We start from the raw sequence: 16,926 nt of genomic DNA on the forward strand, positions 1-16,926 counted from the left end.
TTGAGAAGAAAACTGATATTATCTGAGTTCGTGTAACAGCACCATTATGGCTCCAATTAAAGGGAGAAAAAGTAGGAAGCAAGCAAGGAAACTAGTTAGGGGATGATACTGCAACAGTCTAACAAGAGATTCTGATGGAGGTTGGCCATGTTGATAATAATGAAGAAGGTGAGAAAAGGTCAAATATTGGAATTATTTCAAAGATGCTGTTGACTGAATATGATGGCAGATTATATGCTGGCTCAGAGAGAACAAGATGTAATATAAGATGTTGGGTTTTTAACTTAAACAGTTGAAGAATTGTGTTGTCAATAACTTAGACCAAGAAGACAGTGGGGAGGGCAGGTACCTCTTACTTGTCTCTGGAGTGTTAGGAAGAGTAATTAAGAAAAGTCTACAGAAGCCTAGGTGATTCTCTAAATGTCAGAGGCCTTTGTGAAAGTAACCACTCTTGCAAGAAACTAAAGTAGGATACAAAATTTAAATACTTACAACTCATTGAGTGTATTGTGAATTCAAGCTAGGACATCTCTACCTGAATCTGTGACAGTGTATACAGTGAATACTTGGAAAATAATTGAATATGTGATGAAATTGGTAGTGGGTTGACATCTCACAAAGAGAAAAACATTGACTAGGAAGAAAGACAAAGATTTAGAGGGTGTTATTCAATGTCTACTCAATGAATATTTCAAAGTAGGCAGAAAAATGTATTCAGTTATAAAAAGCCATGGATCAACTGCTCAAATTCAAAACTAATTTAATTAAAATTACTGGCTTTAAAAGATGCATTATACTAAAGACCTCTTATGCACTCTTGAATGATGATATCCATTTTTTCTTGTAATTCTCATTTCTGTAATAAAAGAAAAGGGGAAATTTTAGGTTGACATAGTGAATTATTTTGTATAGTTACATATATTTCTAACATTTCACTTCAGTTTTCCACATTATATTTAAGAGATTACTCATTATGATATATAAGGGAAAACAGTATGATAATGATGGGGAAATGATATTAATATACCACTATTAATCAAAGCCTTTGGGGGAACAGCTCAAAGGCCCATAGTAGGTATGGTAAATGGGTTTAAACTTGATTGCTCACACTTATCAATTGCTAGTGATGGACTGGGATGTTTTTCTAAAAGTATTTTAATTTATATATTTGGCTGTGTCAGGACTTAGTTACAGCATGCAGGATCTTTATGCTACGTGGACTCTCTGGTTGAGGTGCACAGACTTAGTTGCTCTGTGGCCTGTGGAGTCTTAGTTCACCCACCAGGAATTGAACTTACGTCCCCTGCATTGCAAGGAAGATGTTAACCACTGGACTACCAGGGAAGTCCTGGCTACCTCAAACATGGTTTCCCTTTTGCCCACCAAATACTGAGGATCATCCTCTCAAGCCCTGTTCTTCGACTCCATTTAAATACAATAGAGTTCCCTAGATTTTTTTTCCTAAAGTATTAAATCTGTTGTTCTATTGTTTTGAGAAGAATTCTGAGACCATGTCTAGGACCAGTAGAACAAAAGATTGTTATTGACTCAGCACAGCGATTAGAGGTAACAATGAAAAAAAGTGGCAGCGGGTGTGTCACACATGAACCATCCTTTCTTTCACTAAAAGAGACATTTCTGAAAGAGGCTTGGAGCATTGACACGTATAGCTTGTTTAAAGGTTGCTCATGCTGCTTTTTTTTTTTTCCCCAGCTGACCTACTTCTTGCTATCTCCTGGTCTTTTCAGACTGTAGCCTAGGCAGTGTCCTCTCTTTATAGTTTCATATAGTTATCATGGATTTTTTGGTTAGTATATTTTCAATAGACCTCATTGTATTTAGTCTGTATATAAAATATAGCTATATTTTAGTTAGTCTGCCCTTTGCTAACCTATTTGGCTAATAAAGACTAGTGCAGTAAAACCAAATTGGTTATACACCAACCCACACCAGCAGGATTGGTATGCTCATGTTCTGGGAAGTTGGGCAGATGAAACTTTCAAGCACCCCCAAAGAATATGTGGATTCAACCCTGTTAGTCTATGGACGGATGAAGATAATAAGATAAGCCAATTTTAGTTGAAGACAGTAGGTGCTATAGAACAATAGATTTAAGACTTTAGGAAAAAAATCTAGGGAACTCAATTGTATTTAAATGGAGTTGAAGAACAGGGCTTGAGAGGTTGATCCTCAGTATTTGGTGGGCAAAAGGGAAACCATGTTTGAGGTAGCCAGGACTGTCAACCAGGTTCTGACAACAATGTAAGAGTTAATTAGGCTGTTAAACTTCCCAGGTAACATTATTTGCTTTTTAAGAGGAAATACCTGAAAATAATATCTTAACCAAAATGAAGACCCTGGTTTTTTTTGGAGGAGCCTGAATTTTTTGAAATATTAGGCCATATATGTTGTTGGGTAAAATGTTTTATACTATTTCTTTTGATGCCTCTCAAACTAGATCTTTAAACATTACTTTCCCAGACCAGATTATCTTCCCTCCACCTCCTACTAGGGTCATCTTGCCTTTTTTACTACCAAGTCTTTCTCCAACCCTTGGAAGCCCTAAATATTCTTAGATATTTTGGGTGCCATACATAAATCCCCTGTGTTTTCTTGTACTGAATCTTGAGGCTTCCTTCCTCTATCTAAGTTTCAGTAGTACTAGAAAAAATACAACTTTTGCTGCTTTTTTTATTCTCCTTGTGAACTTCTCCTTTTATCCCTAAAACCTTTAAACTAATTATTAGGCATTAACAGCAGGCCAAGGTGATGGTAGAGAGTCCCAAATGCTGGATAGAATGGATGAAGGTTTATGATTTGCTAAGATCCTCCATGTGCTATAGGCTTCCCTGGTGGTGCAGAAGATAGAGTCTGCCTGCAATTCAGGAGACTTGGATTCAATCCCTGGGTCAGGAAGATCCCCTAGAGAAGGAAACAGCAACCCACACCAGTATTCCTGCCTGGAGAAATCCCCATGGACAGAAAAACCTGGTGGGCTACACCATGGGGTTGCAAAACGTCGGACACGACTGAGTGACGGCACTTTCACTTTCTTTCCGTGTGCTAGGTGTCCAGCTTCAAGGGCATTATTATTATCTTATTCAATATTTAATTCTAGAAAGTCTTTTTTTTTTTCACTTTTACTTTAGATAAGATAAGAGATAATTTCAGGTAGTGCTAGGTTAAGTAGCTCTCTCAACATCACACAGCCAGTGATTAGTCCCATCAGGGTTTGAACCTGGGTTTTGAATCCAGAGTCCAACTTTTCTTCACTATAAGAGAGGAAAAGATAGAACAGGATAGAGCAACAGAGAGAGCTGGAAGTGGAGTATGAAATGTAAGAATATATTGCCAATAGGGAGAGAATGTGTACAATTTAGAAAGATGGGGTGTAAAGAGGGGACTAGGATCCAAGAGGCAGCAAACACTCCCTGGGGAAGGCATCTCTTCTGCTGCTCTCTTCAACCAGAACTCAGGTTGCCACAGAGGATTTGATCCTGGAGAAGGAAATGGCAATCCACTATATTATTCTTGTCTGGGAAATCCCATGGACAGAGGAGCCTGGTGGGCTACAGTCCATGGGATTGCAAAGAGTTGGACATGACTTAACTACTAAACAACAATAACAGATTCCACATACCTGATGAGGAGAGAGGCATCAGCTGGATGGGAGTTTAGTTTCCCAACATATGAATAATGCCACATGATATAGCTGCTAGTGACTGAATGTGGAGGGGAGTGAATGGAAGGAGATGAATCATCCAGACTTCCAGTTTATGCTCAGTTCCCAGCACAGTCCTCCACCAACCAGCACTCGAAACTCTGGTCCTTACTCTTGATCCATTCTTCACTTAGTAGTGGCGCATTGCATCCTGGTGCCTAGGGGCCATTTTGTAAGGTTGCTTTCATCACTTTATAAGAGACCTACCACAGCCATACAGCTCAGCACTTCTGAGAGTACTGGTCTCCTTGGTGGCTCTTTGTGATCCATTTTGTGATCCATTTTGTGAAGATGTATCTCTCCTGGATTCTTGGACACTGGCTTGTGTTAAATTTGCCTCTCAATAATGATAACCCAGCTTAGTGAGGGGGAATGGAGGAAATAAAGGGATCAAAGGTAGTGATCTTTTGCTAGCTGGCTGCCCTACAAGGAAGGCTAAAAGAAGCTTTAGCCCTTTAAAAGTCTGAACCTTAGATGGTGAAGACAAGATCAGAGATGACAAGATCAACAATCAATGCATGGTTTATTTATGTGATGTAAAGATTGTCTCCTGGGCCAGGAATATCTCTCTCTCTCTCATATGTGTGTGTGTGTTTGTGTGTGTGTGTGTGTGTGTGTGTGTGTGCGCATGTGTGTATGTATGTACAAAGAATCTGCCTGCAATGCATGAGCTGCAGGAGACACATTCAATCTCTGGTTGGGGAAGATCACCCAGAGTAGGACATGGCAACCCACTCCAGTATTCTTGCCTGGAAAATCCCCATGGACCGAGGAGCCTGGCGGACTACAGTCCATTCGCACAGAGTCAGACACTAGTGAAGTGACTTTATATACATCCATTAACATATCCATTAGCACATCATCTCTTGTTGGATATATTTCCTATGCTTCTATTGTTCTGTGAAAGCAACCCAGAGAAGACCTCTGGGCCAGGAGATCCTGATGTATAGGAAAAAAAAGAAATATAGAAAAACGAGATGAAGACAACCTGGAGGAGTAGAGATACCCATTTATAACTTTCCAAGGGTTGACACATACCAATACTCCCATTTCTCTTTGGATTCCAAAGTTAGCAAGAATGCCTTGCTTGGGGTTGGTCAAAAACTTTGCTGCCTTTAATGGTGAGGGAAAAAAAATGGCTCTATGCCATATTTAGGAAATTTGTTGACTGTAATTAAGCCTTCATGGGAGTCCCCAAGGTTTACTTACCTATAATTGAAAAAATGCAAATGAAGAGAGTTAATCAGTAGACTAGCTGACTAGGAAGAGCTACTACCTATTGAAATGAATTGGAAAGGAAGACACAAATATGTCCAGTTGGGAAGGTTACCTGAGAGCCAATTGGTAAATTTCTCAGGAACACTGGAGATTTTTTTCTTAGCCTGGCTGAGACTGCAAGGCTTTTCTGCTAAGGTCTTTGCCAATTCATCTTGAGCCATTTCATACAAATTTCCTAACAACTGGCCTCAGCCTTGGTAGAGCACCAGCTGCCTCCCTGGCAGCACTCAAGGAAACTCTGCAGAAAAAACAATAGTGAACCTCTTGTCCTCCTTTCTGTTGTGACTGATCCACTACTTAAAGTTGTAAAACTTTTCAACATCTTGTAATCAACTGGGAACATCCTTGGGATGAAACTCTTTAAGAGTTAAAATACAGTATTTTCACTCTCAGTTATCAAGGATTGGCGTATGTTCTAATATTAATAGATTTAATGCAGCTTATTTTTTCTTTAACAGTAATCACAGCATACCTGTGATGTCCATTTGCACTTCAGACATCATACTTGTTAATATATTCAGCTAATTTTTATCATCTGATTTAAATCACCCTCCCTCTAATGCTTTGCACTTCTGTTCATACTATGTCTTCTATTTAATGATTTCATTAATTAGCAAATCATGCTATGATGTCTTTCAAATGTGGCTCAGACAGTAAAGAATCCTCCTGTAATGCAGGAGGTGTGGGTTCAATCCCTGGGTCGGGATGATCCCCAGGAGAAAGAAATGGCAACCCACTCCAGTATTCCTGCCTGGAGAATTCCATGGATTGAGGAGCCTAGCAGACCACAGCCCATGGGGTCCCAAAGACTCAGACATGACTGAGCTACTAAAACACTATGATGTCAGTACAATATTCAGTTTCTCCCTGAAATTTAACTATAGGGAAAAATAAAGATTAACTGCTGTATCATTTAGATAAAAATACTTGTCCGTGATCATAAAAATACTTGTCTGTGATCAGATTAGTAGTAACAAATACAGAAAGTATTAAACAGTTTAAATATAGAAGTAGAGATATATAGTAGATGATGTACTGTGTTCCAAACTATATCAAGTTGTTTTTGACATCTGTCAAAATATGACGTCTCGGAGAAGGAGAAGAAGAAATTTTGTTTCCCATGCCACTGAGCAGATTCAGAGGGAGCAAAATGCCATGATTGATTAATAATGCCTCCCGTGGACACCTAGGGGTTAGTAGCAAATTGCTGCCCTCTGTGTTCACCACTGTCACTAGCTTAACAGGAAGGAATTTGGCTTTGCTAGTTTGTTTCATTATTGATATTTGATGAGGAAGAGTGAGTGGGCTTGGGCACTGAAATGAGGGCTTTGCACACAGGAATCAACTTTTTTGCAAGCATGGAAGCATCCGTGAAGGGGGAAAGAGGCAATTAGGCTGCACCTTTTCACCATGTCTTTGTTCGCTTCAGTTATTTATTCTCCTGGACTTGCATTTTTAAAAGGTGTTATTGATATGGACTCTGGAAAAAGTAGGCAGATATTTCAAGGTATTTCAAATGTATCACAGGTTCTGAGGAGATCAAATATCTCTTCAAAGCCTCATGGATTTTTTAAACATGAAATGTTCTTCTTGGCGGATAATAGGCTGCAATGCTCTGGTTTTCTAACCTCCCATTCATTAACGGCAAAGCTGACTTGTAGCAAAACCTCGGTTTTTTTTTTTTTTTTTTTTCCTCCTGCAAGCAATTTGTGACTCCTTTTGGAGAGATAACTGTTTAAATATAAATAAATGACCAGCTCCAGTAGAGAGATTCTAGTTTTCTCAGGGTATTTACCTTCAATTTATTATAAGTTCTTCCATCACAACGTCTTCCCATCCAAACTGGGATGGGAAGTTTGGTCTTGAATATGTGTAGTATAGCTCCATTAAAATACTTCTTGTTCTTATATGTTAAACACTAAAGTAGTTCCATTAAAGGATCTTGCAAGGGGCTAAAATGGACTCTCCCCATTTTAACTTTTTGAAAGTCATCAGCACCATCAGTTCTGAGTTGAGAAAATTAAAATAGCCTAGGCCCAAAAGGGATTGGGTTTCCTCTCCCAGGCTCTCCTAAGCTTTTTGGGGTAATCATTCCTCGGTTTTTATATTTCAAAATCACCTTCAAAATGATTTGGTTTATTTTGTTCAATTTAACTCAGCCAGTAGTCCCATGACATTTGTGTTATTTTTAATGCAAGGACAGATTGTTTTGTACTTGGGATTCGCATGAACTGCCATTTCTGATTCATTATTTTGTGGTAATAGATAATCAGCTTTTTAGAAAATAGATTCATTTCCAGGTTGTATTTCTATCTCTACATGCATATTTTAAATGGATTAATGTAGAACACAGTGAAACCCTAACTCTCTTCTGTAATTATATGTCCAACCCTCACAAATTAACATCCTAAGATGTTCACTGTGTCATATGTGGTTAATCCAAGGCATTTCTCTCCACCCCTTTCCCATTACTTTGGGCTTTTGTCAATGCCATTGGTGGGGGGGTTGTTTTTTGTTTTGTTTTTTAAACCAGATGTTAAATCTAAACTGTATTTGTTTTATTGCTGGTTGGTCCCAGAAAGTTCACCATTATTATCAAGGGTGAGGGGTTGCTAATTACTTATCAGAATCAAAAGTAGCCTTGTCTGTCAAGGGAATAGTTGAGATATTTCTTGATGATGTTATGTCTTAGGTTATTAAAAGAATATTGATTTTGATATTAGAAGTATAATGCTAAAAAAAATTTTAGTAGATTTATTGGACTTTTTGACCTGCTGGCAGAATATGGATTTAATATTTCATTCCACATTCTATCATGTCTCTCTGTAGAAACACTAAATAAGGAATGTGAAGGGAAGAAGAAATCAGAAATTGACATAAGTTGTATACTTAGAGTATGTAGAGCTGGGAAAACCAATATAAACAAAGCATGGTTTTCCTGAATTTCACTCACAGAATTTCAGCTCTCCCTCTGACAACTCACTCCACTTACTTATAGCACACACATTATTCCATTTGTCCAAAGTTAAACTCAACAGTTGAGGAGTGCAGCATCCCTCTTGTTTCTATTAATATCGCGTGGATGAATTCACCCATATATATACCCATTTGTATGATATAGAAATGTTAGAATTGTCCTTCTTCAGCACTCTTAACCATCTAGGCACCAACAATGTTCTGTTCAGTCCATCAAAGTAAGTTTAGACATCATGTCCACCAGTGAGCATTATTTTCCTACCCTATCCCTATCTGATTCAAGGTAGATTCCCCCTATTTTCTGGGATTTTAGCACCTCACATCCAACTAAAGGATTTATAATAGAGCATTAAAACTTCATGGGAGTCACAAAGAGTTGGACTTGACTTAGAAACTGAACAAAAATTAAAACTTTTGGTTTAATATTTGTATACCCAACACTTAAGCCCAATGGTTGACACAACATAGTTACACAATAGGTATCTATTGTGAAGAAATCCTTGGATGAATAAATGTGTAAGTGGACAGATGTAGGATAAAGAGTAAATGATAATTAATGTTTCAAGAAATGTAGTTGCACCTTCATGTGTGATTTGAGTATTGCAGTCACATTTGTGTCAAATTCTGTTTCTACTGAAACTGAGCACCTCTTGCCATATTAACCCCATGTTAATGAAATAGCATAGAACTTAAGGACATGTGGTTTCAGAAATCTCCAGATGATCCTGTAAACTTTAAAGATTCATTATAAGCACTTTTCACAACAATCTTCAGCTTTGACATGAGGAATTAGCACAAATATCGATTAATGGAAGAATCGTAGTTCAGGAAAGTCTTCCCCCTAGTATTTCTCTCTATTCCAAATACAAAACAAGAAAATGCAGGGAAAAAGAAATCTATTAGGTGTTAAATGAGGTGAAGAAGAATAGAGTGGTAAGAAAGGCAGAAAAAGAGCCAGAAAAACCCTATAAAAATGTCTGTGAAACAGATCTCCCGCCCCTATTTGCTTTTCATGGACTGTAATAGAACAAGATGTGAGCAAACATCTGTTGCCTTTTTTAAAATAGTACTTTGATATTTTAAAAAGAATAGTGACAGAATTAGAAGAAGCCTAATTTCTGTGGTTCGGGACAACAGACACCTATGGGATGGAGTGGGGAGACTTAGTCTAGCACAGTTTGATGAATTTTAGGACTGTGGATTCGTCTGCTATCACAACTCTGAGAAACAGCATGAAGCGATGGAGAGAGCATGGACTCTGAGGTTAGGCTTTCTGGGATTGAATCTTGGCTTTACCACTTACTACCATCATGATACAGGACAAGCTGTATGGCCCTTCTAAGTTCCAGTTGAACACAATAGTATTTCCTCTATCGTAATGAGATTGGGTGAGAGAAGGGAAACTTGAGAAGCTAGTCCAGAGAATGACTCAGGGTCACATTTGCTAAACGTAAGCTATTATTTTTTTAATTAAGTTAGACTTAATAGAGGAATCTTAGACTTGATAGAGGAATTTTAGGACTTCCCCGATGGCTCAAGTGGTAAAGAATCTGCCTACAATGCAGGAAACACAGGAGATTCAGGTTTGGTCCCTGGGTTAGGAAGATCCCCTAGAGGAGGAAATGGCAACCCACTCCAATATTCTTGCCTGGAGAATCCCATGGACAGAGGAGCCTGGTGGGCTACAGTCCACGGGGTCACAAAGAATCCAACATGAGTACACATGGGCATGTGCATACTCAAAATAGGCCTTTGAGCAGGAAAATATACAAGTATCTTTCTGTGGGTGAGTCTAGTCAGTGTATATGCAGGCCGGCTTGAGGAACCACTGGGATACCTTTGAGACTTATTAAGCTAGGAAGAACAGCCCAGTTAAAGGCTTAGAACACTCATCAGAGTAGCTGAGCCCACCTGAGTGTACAGCCAGTCATTACTGCCGTAGATTGAATGTGCTTCAGGGAAACTGAGCAAGTACAAGACAAATCTTCAGAGCTCAGACCCCAGGCATTGCTGCCATTATGGTGAATCCAAGCCTCCTGAACAGCCAAAGGGCCAGGAAGGATTACTGCGCAGTAGCACACCCGAAGTCATCCCCAGTGACTCAGAGGTAAAGAAAGATGTGCATTCCATGCAAGAGATATGGGTTCCATCCCTGGGTCAGGAAGATCCCCTGGAGGAGGGCATAGCAACATGCGCTGGTATTCTTGCATGGAGAATCCCATGCACAGAGGAGCCTGGTGGACTACAGTCTATAGGGTCTTAAAGAGACAGATAGGACTGAAGCGACTTAGCATGCATGCACGCAGCACATCCAACACCCAGAGATAGAGTTAGAAAGAATCCAGGCTCTGAGGATAAGACCAAAAATCACAGATCAGGAGATAGAAGCTCTCACTAGACTTAGTCATGATGTTTATAGGATTCCCTGTTCGTGTGTGATCAGTCATATCTGACTCTTTTGTGACCCCATGGACTGTAGCTCACCAGACTCCTCTGTCCATGGAACTTTCCAGGCAAGAATACTAGAGTGAGTGGCCATTTCCTGCTCCAGGGGATCATCCAGACCCAGGGATCAAACCCACATCTCTTGCATCTCCTGCATTGGCAGGTAGATTTTTTACCACTGAGCCACATGGGAAGCCCATAGGATGCCCAGAGTTAATAATTGAGATTTGTTCATTTTGAATGATAGGTTGTCCCTGAAAAACAAGACCCCAGAGACTGAATGAGGCTTAAGAGAAGTAGCACAGTATAGTGGTTCAGCTGTTGGGCTTTGGTGAGAAATGGATAGTACGGGTCCTAATTCCTACTTTGCCAATTCATGGCATCCAGTCCCATCACTTCATGGCAAATAGATGGGGAAACAGTGGAAACAGTAGCTGACTTTATTTTGGGGGGCTCCAAAATCACTGCAGATGGTGATTGCAGCCATGAAATTAAAAGACGCTTACTCCTTGGAAAAAAAGTTATGACCAACCTAGACAGCATATTAAAAAGCAGAGATATTACTTTGTCAACAAAGGTCCATCTAGTCACAGCTATGGTTTTTCCAGTGGTCATGTATAGATGTGAGAGTTGGACTATAAAGAAAGCTGAGCACCGAAGAATTGATGCTTTTGAACTGTAGTGTTGGAGAAGACTCTTGAGAGTCCCTTGGACTGCAAGGAGATCCAACCAGTCCATCCTAAAGGAGATCAGTCCTGGGTGTTCATTGGAAGGACTGATGTTGAAGCTGAAACTCCAATACTTTGGCCACCTGATGCAAAGAGCTGACTCATTTGAAAAGACTCTGATGCTAGGAAAGATTGAGGGCAGGAAAAGGGGACGACAGAGGATGAGATGGTTGGATGGCATCACTGACTCAATGGACATGAGTTTGGGTGAACTCTGGGAGTTGGTAATGGACAGGGAGGCCTGGCTTGCTGGGGTTCATGAGGTTGCAAAGAGTTGGACACGACTGAGCGACTGAACTGAACTGAACAGGAACAAGTTACCTTACCTCCCTAAGTTTTCCTTTCTTCATCTGTAAAAGGTGGTGTAGAGGTTTCTATTTCAAGTATTTTTGACTCTTGAGTCATGCAAATTAACTAAAAGGACTAAAGCAATGCCAAGCACCTTGTAAACATTCAATCAATGTTGGTTATTATTATGAGAACTTCGTTTACACATATTCATTAACATGTTTTGTTTGAAAATGCCCTAGTTACAGTATATATCACGAAATAGAATGCAGTTACATGAAATAAGTTTTCCTAAACCTTCTATTTAAATATCATCTTGAAATGTAGCTTTATGGTTTTTAAGGTATTATCTTTAGAAAGTGAATTTTTAACAAAATGTGCCACTTGGAAACCAGGTCTCAATGCTATTTTGGACAAGTATAAAGGAAACCCATTTTTAAATAAAACAAATTATGATGGTGCTGAAAATGATCTAAATCATTACAGTGGGTAAAGGGCAAATGGTAAAATGTACCCTTAGGGAATTCAATTTTTAAGAAAAAGTCAAATTTTGCATTGATTTTGGATTGGCCTTCCTGCCTCAGAACGTATTTGCTCAGGCTTAGCTGGACCTCACCTCCTCATTTTGCCTTGCCATAAGCTTAGTACCTGCCCTACCAGGTGGTTTGAGCAAAATCATTGGCTTAATCATTCAGAATCATCTCACTCTCAACCAATGTGTTAGGTTTATTCACAGGATTCGTGCATCAGGCTGGGAGAACAAAGGGGTTGTGAAGAAGAAAGAGACTATCATATTTTTGCAGCAGAATTAGACACCATCTATCTGAAAATGGAATCTGTGGTAAAAATCTCCAGATTACTTGTAATTCTTCTCTTTGGACTTACTCAGTTCTCCCAAGATTTGCTTTTCCGGGGACAATTTAAAATACAATAGTCATACTTTGTCCAATTCTACTTCTACTAATTCTGTTGCTCCAAAGCAAATCAACACAATTGTCCCTGATATATTAATATCATTCTACCGTCTCTTCATTCATAGCCCACAATAGAAGCAACTAACTTTGTGAATGAATATTGCTCAATTTTTGAAACCTGACAGACTTTTATGGGGAACTGTCAATCGACTGAGGGGTATTGTATCTAGCTCTAAAGAAACCATGACTGATCTCCTAATTGTCCCAGCATTTTGCTATCTTATCTCTTTTCTTCATTATTTATATTCCTACCTTAAAGTATCATTGGAAAGATGAAAAAGTGAAATTCAATCAATTAACGAGCTGTGATGTTACCAAACTTATGGATGGTGAAAGTCTTGAAATCATTGGATGAAACAAGCCTTAAGATAGTCTTTGGGTTTCATTAATCCAAAGGTTCTCAACCTTTGGCATGAATCAGAATCTCCTGGATTACCAGTTTTTTGATTCAGAATTTTGGGATTGGCCTGAGAGATTGCATTTTGAAAAGGTTCCCAGGTGATGCTGATACTGCTGGTTCAGAGACCATACTTAGAACATCACTACACTAATCTGTGCTTGGCTTCCCTTCTATTAATGTGAATAATCTATAATTTTCTTTTCCTTAACTGACCTTAGAAATTTATGCTGTACAAAGTGAACATTATTGGTTAAACGGTTATTTTGGCATATGGACATCTTATACAGTTTAATAGAATTGGTAGTATAAGTAATTACTCTATCCATTTAGTTGATTTAATTTGCAAAGCAGTCAATTATACATTCCTTGAATCATGGCTCTAATCCACAAATCTCTGCTTCTCTATATTATTGTGGAGTCAATGTAATACTGGCTTTTAATTTATGTGTGTATGTATGAGTGTGTGTGTATGGTGAAGCCTTAATTTTATGACATTGTAAGAAATTCATACTTAAAAAGCTCCTTCTGTTGTTTTTCTCCAGCGATCTGATTTTATGAGCTTTTTGTAGTAGAAGAATTGAGTTGATTTCTCATAGAATTTTTTAAGCTCAGAATATGTTTATTTAGCTTTAATAAAGGATATGGAACAGATAACAGCACGAGCAACATAATAGAGCCCTTAGATACAATATCTGATGTCCCCAGTCACTACTTGAGACTTGCTTGGTTCACAAGAAATGACAAGTTAAGTGAATGCAGGTCATATCACATGGGGAGTCACAGTGTTTGGGGTCACTGGGCATAAACACTGTTAATTCCTCACACCCAGAAGGTCATATGCCTCATTCCCATTCTCTAATGTAGCTACAGTCATTGATTACAAGTTATACAGTGAACAGCCTCAGCAACTAGGAGCACATTCCTTAGCAACAGCCTTGAATTCCTCATTTAGCTGCAACGGGATACCTTTCCTTAATTGATGCTATAAGTTTGATGAATAGATTACATTCAGGCATCCCTGAGGCTGGAGTAATATTTGTAGTCCAGCTGTTAATTCTTTCCTGTCACTGGGTGACACATACAGTCCTGGCAGAATGGGAGTCTGGGAAGTGCAGTTTTGAACTTTTTCAGCTTTTGTGGTCCAGGAGTTTGAAACAGAGATTGAATGGTCTAGTATGAAGTATGTAACATGCTGCCTAACTGTTGAAAAGCAGAAAAGAGGTAACTTGAAAAACCCCTGGCCTTAGAGTCTGGGTATGAATTTCCACACCTACGCTGCTCTAAGCTGTGACTTGTCTTAACAATTTTAAAGTCATCCTACCCAATAGGGTGGCAGTATGGTACAGTAGTCGGAGAAGGCAATGGCACCCCACTCCAGTACTCTTGCCTGGAAAATCCCATGGACGGAGGAGCCTGGTAGGCTACAGTCCATGGGGTCGCTAAGAGTCGGATACGACTGAGCGACTTCACTTTCACTTTTCCCTTTCATGCACTGGAGAAGGAAATGGCAATCCACTCCAGTATTCTCGCCTGGAGAATCCCAGGGACGGCGGAGCCTGATGGGCTGCCGTCTATGGGGTCGCACAGAGTCGGACACGACTGAAGCGACTTAGCAGCAGCAGCAGCAGCAGCAGCATGGTACAGTAGTACAGTCTTGAAGGACCTTATCACTTAAGCTGTGCAAACTTGTGAAAATTACTAGACCTCTGCATGCACTAGATCTCTCACTATATGATGGCAATGACAGTAATACCTACATCACAGCATTGTTGTGAGAGTTGAGTGGAGAAACAAAGTTCTTAAAATAGCACTTGGCGCTTCTTAAGAAAACAAAGTTTCATTTAACACATGAATGGGGGGGTCTTATTGAATGCTCTTTGACCTAAACACACCTAACACAATTGTTTATATTTTTATATGAGGTACATTGAAGACCTGGGAATAGTCAGACAGATACTGTAGAATATCAGACACCTAATTAAAAAGTCAGTGTATCCATGGATATATTCTTCTGCCTAGCTGCCCTGCATCCCTATCGATCCAGAGGTCAGGGTGGAGAAATTATTTATAAATAGATTCACTGTGAGGACCATAAAACTGAGATGGAAAACCCTTATAACTTTTTATTCTTCAGTGCCTGCCAAATGCTTTTCAAACATTTAAGTAATTGTCATCATTAGCAATCAGCCTAATGCAATTAACATTAGGTGTTCCACTTTGGGAAATTTCTGTTATGTTGGAATTCTTACGTGATTCAAAAAAAAGGAGTTTTGTCTTTAGAGGTATTGAGATCTTAGAAACTGTGTATCATCAAATATCCTCTGTTTTTCTCCTTATGTTGGGATTAGGAATAGAAGACGGGTGACTGTTTTTTAACCTATTCACCTTATCATGTAATAATTTGCTCCTTTATGGAAATACTGTATGCCTGCACGAACACAACTTTGTTTTAACTGTGAAATTGCACCTCCATCTTCTGAATGCTGGGCCTTGACTAACCCATTTTCATCTCATTCTTCTACTCTAGCTGGACAGTGCCACATCACTCATCCAGGCAGCTAAAAACCTGATGAATGCTGTTGTCCTCACGGTGAAAGCATCTTATGTGGCCTCCACAAAATACCAGAAGGTCTATGGGACAGCAGCTGTCAACTCACCTGTTGTGTCCTGGAAGATGAAGGCACCAGAGAAGAAGCCCCTTGTGAAGAGAGAAAAGCCTGAAGAATTCCAGACACGAGTGAGACGAGGTTCTCAGAAGAAACACATTTCTCCTGTACAGGCTTTAAGTGAATTCAAAGCAATGGATTCCTTCTAGGACGATAGGCTTTAACAAGAAAGCTTTTTCTTTCTTTCTTTTTCTTTTTTTTTTCCTTTTTAATTCCATTTTTGTATGCATACCTGCTGACTCGTATGCCTCTGGCATGGGGAAAATAAGGAACAGTGTCTGTTTGCATGTAAGATGAGATGTGATCAATACCACTGATCTGTCTCTAGCCTGGGGAGGGGACAGGAAATTCCTGTCCCGAGGTGGCACAGAGCTGTCCTTTGCAACATTCTCATAAAATTGGGCAGAGTTCACATTGCAGTGTTTACGGGAGTGGGAGGGATGGGGAAAATAAAATTAACTCTACAAAAGCAAACACTAATGCATGCAAGAATCATTAGGTTGGCAGGTATATTAATAAGTGACAAACTGGAAGTGTAATGGTAGAACATAAAGCTTGTATTGCTTCTGTTTAAGTGCAAAAATGTACTAGCCAATACGCTTAAGTGTGTGGCCCACAAATTGAACAATTTAACTTTGACATCATGTCCGTAATATTATGTGGAGCTTTTACTAAGGAGAAACTAACTCATCCAGCCTAAAATGTTTCTTTTAATCTGTATTATGTTCTTTCTCTCCTAGTCGTGCCATTACTAGTGCTCTTGTTACCAATTTCCCCCTTTACGGAAAACAATAAACTTTTGTTTCAAAGAATTATAATCCTTCTGGGGGCACTGGAAGCACAATGTGGTGATCATCTTGCTCTTACTTTAAAAAAAAAAAAACTGAACTATGACTTTGCTAGAAATAGGAGGTCCAGTGATGGAATGTTAGAGGAATGGAACCTGACAACGTGTGAAGGTTTAGAGGCAAATACATAGGTGTAGCTTGGAGTGCTGGTATCTAATATACCATTGTATTCACTATCTCGAAATAAACACATTTAATCTTGACACCTGAAGAATGTTTTCCTCCTTTGAATGCATGCTTATAGAAGTTTAGAACATCTTCTTGAAAACTGATTAAAAATACTTTGTGTTTTTAGAAATTGTGGGTAAGAGGAGGTAAGTGACATGTAAAGAAAACTCTGGATCATCTTTATAGTCCAGGAATTTGTTTTTCCATGTGTTTTTCCATGTGGTTTTTATTCACTTTCAAAGTGAATCTAATGAGAAAATCATGTGTTAGAATTTTCTGGGCCATGTTTAGCCCTGGGCTAAACTTATGAAACTTAATGTGTTCTCAGAAGAAATTGGATCAAGAAAAAAAGTATAGAGAGGTCCATTAATTTTAAAATATTTTATTCATTTCAAAATATTTTTATCTCAACTACAGAAAGAGGGCCGCTGTCT

The 16,926-nt window shown here is 39.1% G+C and overlaps 1 protein-coding gene across 17 annotated transcripts in view; it reads left to right on the forward strand.

The window, feature by feature from the left end:
• The window catches only part of CTNNA2 (catenin alpha 2), a 1,291,223-nt gene extending 1,274,696 nt beyond the window's left edge, over positions 1-16,527 (forward strand). For 10 of the 17 annotated variants that reach the window (XM_081596598.1, XM_081596600.1, XM_081596613.1 and 7 more), the window contains one exon: positions 15,338-16,527. In XM_081596598.1, coding sequence (XP_081452724.1) covers positions 15,338-15,625 — 288 coding nt within the window. In that variant the 3' untranslated portion in view covers positions 15,626-16,527. Of the gene's footprint in view, positions 1-12,160; positions 12,278-15,337 lie in introns of all 17 variants that reach the window. The other 7 variants (XM_081596599.1, XM_081596597.1, XM_081596601.1 and 4 more) reach the window with 2 other exon arrangements.
• The last annotated feature ends 399 nt before the right edge of the window (positions 16,528-16,926 follow it).

This window comes from Giraffa tippelskirchi, chromosome 4 (genome assembly GCF_054371585.1).
Source record: "Giraffa tippelskirchi isolate mGirTip1 chromosome 4, T2T-mGirTip1v1.2.pri, whole genome shotgun sequence".
In the NCBI taxonomy this organism is placed as follows: domain Eukaryota; kingdom Metazoa; phylum Chordata; class Mammalia; order Artiodactyla; family Giraffidae; genus Giraffa; species Giraffa tippelskirchi.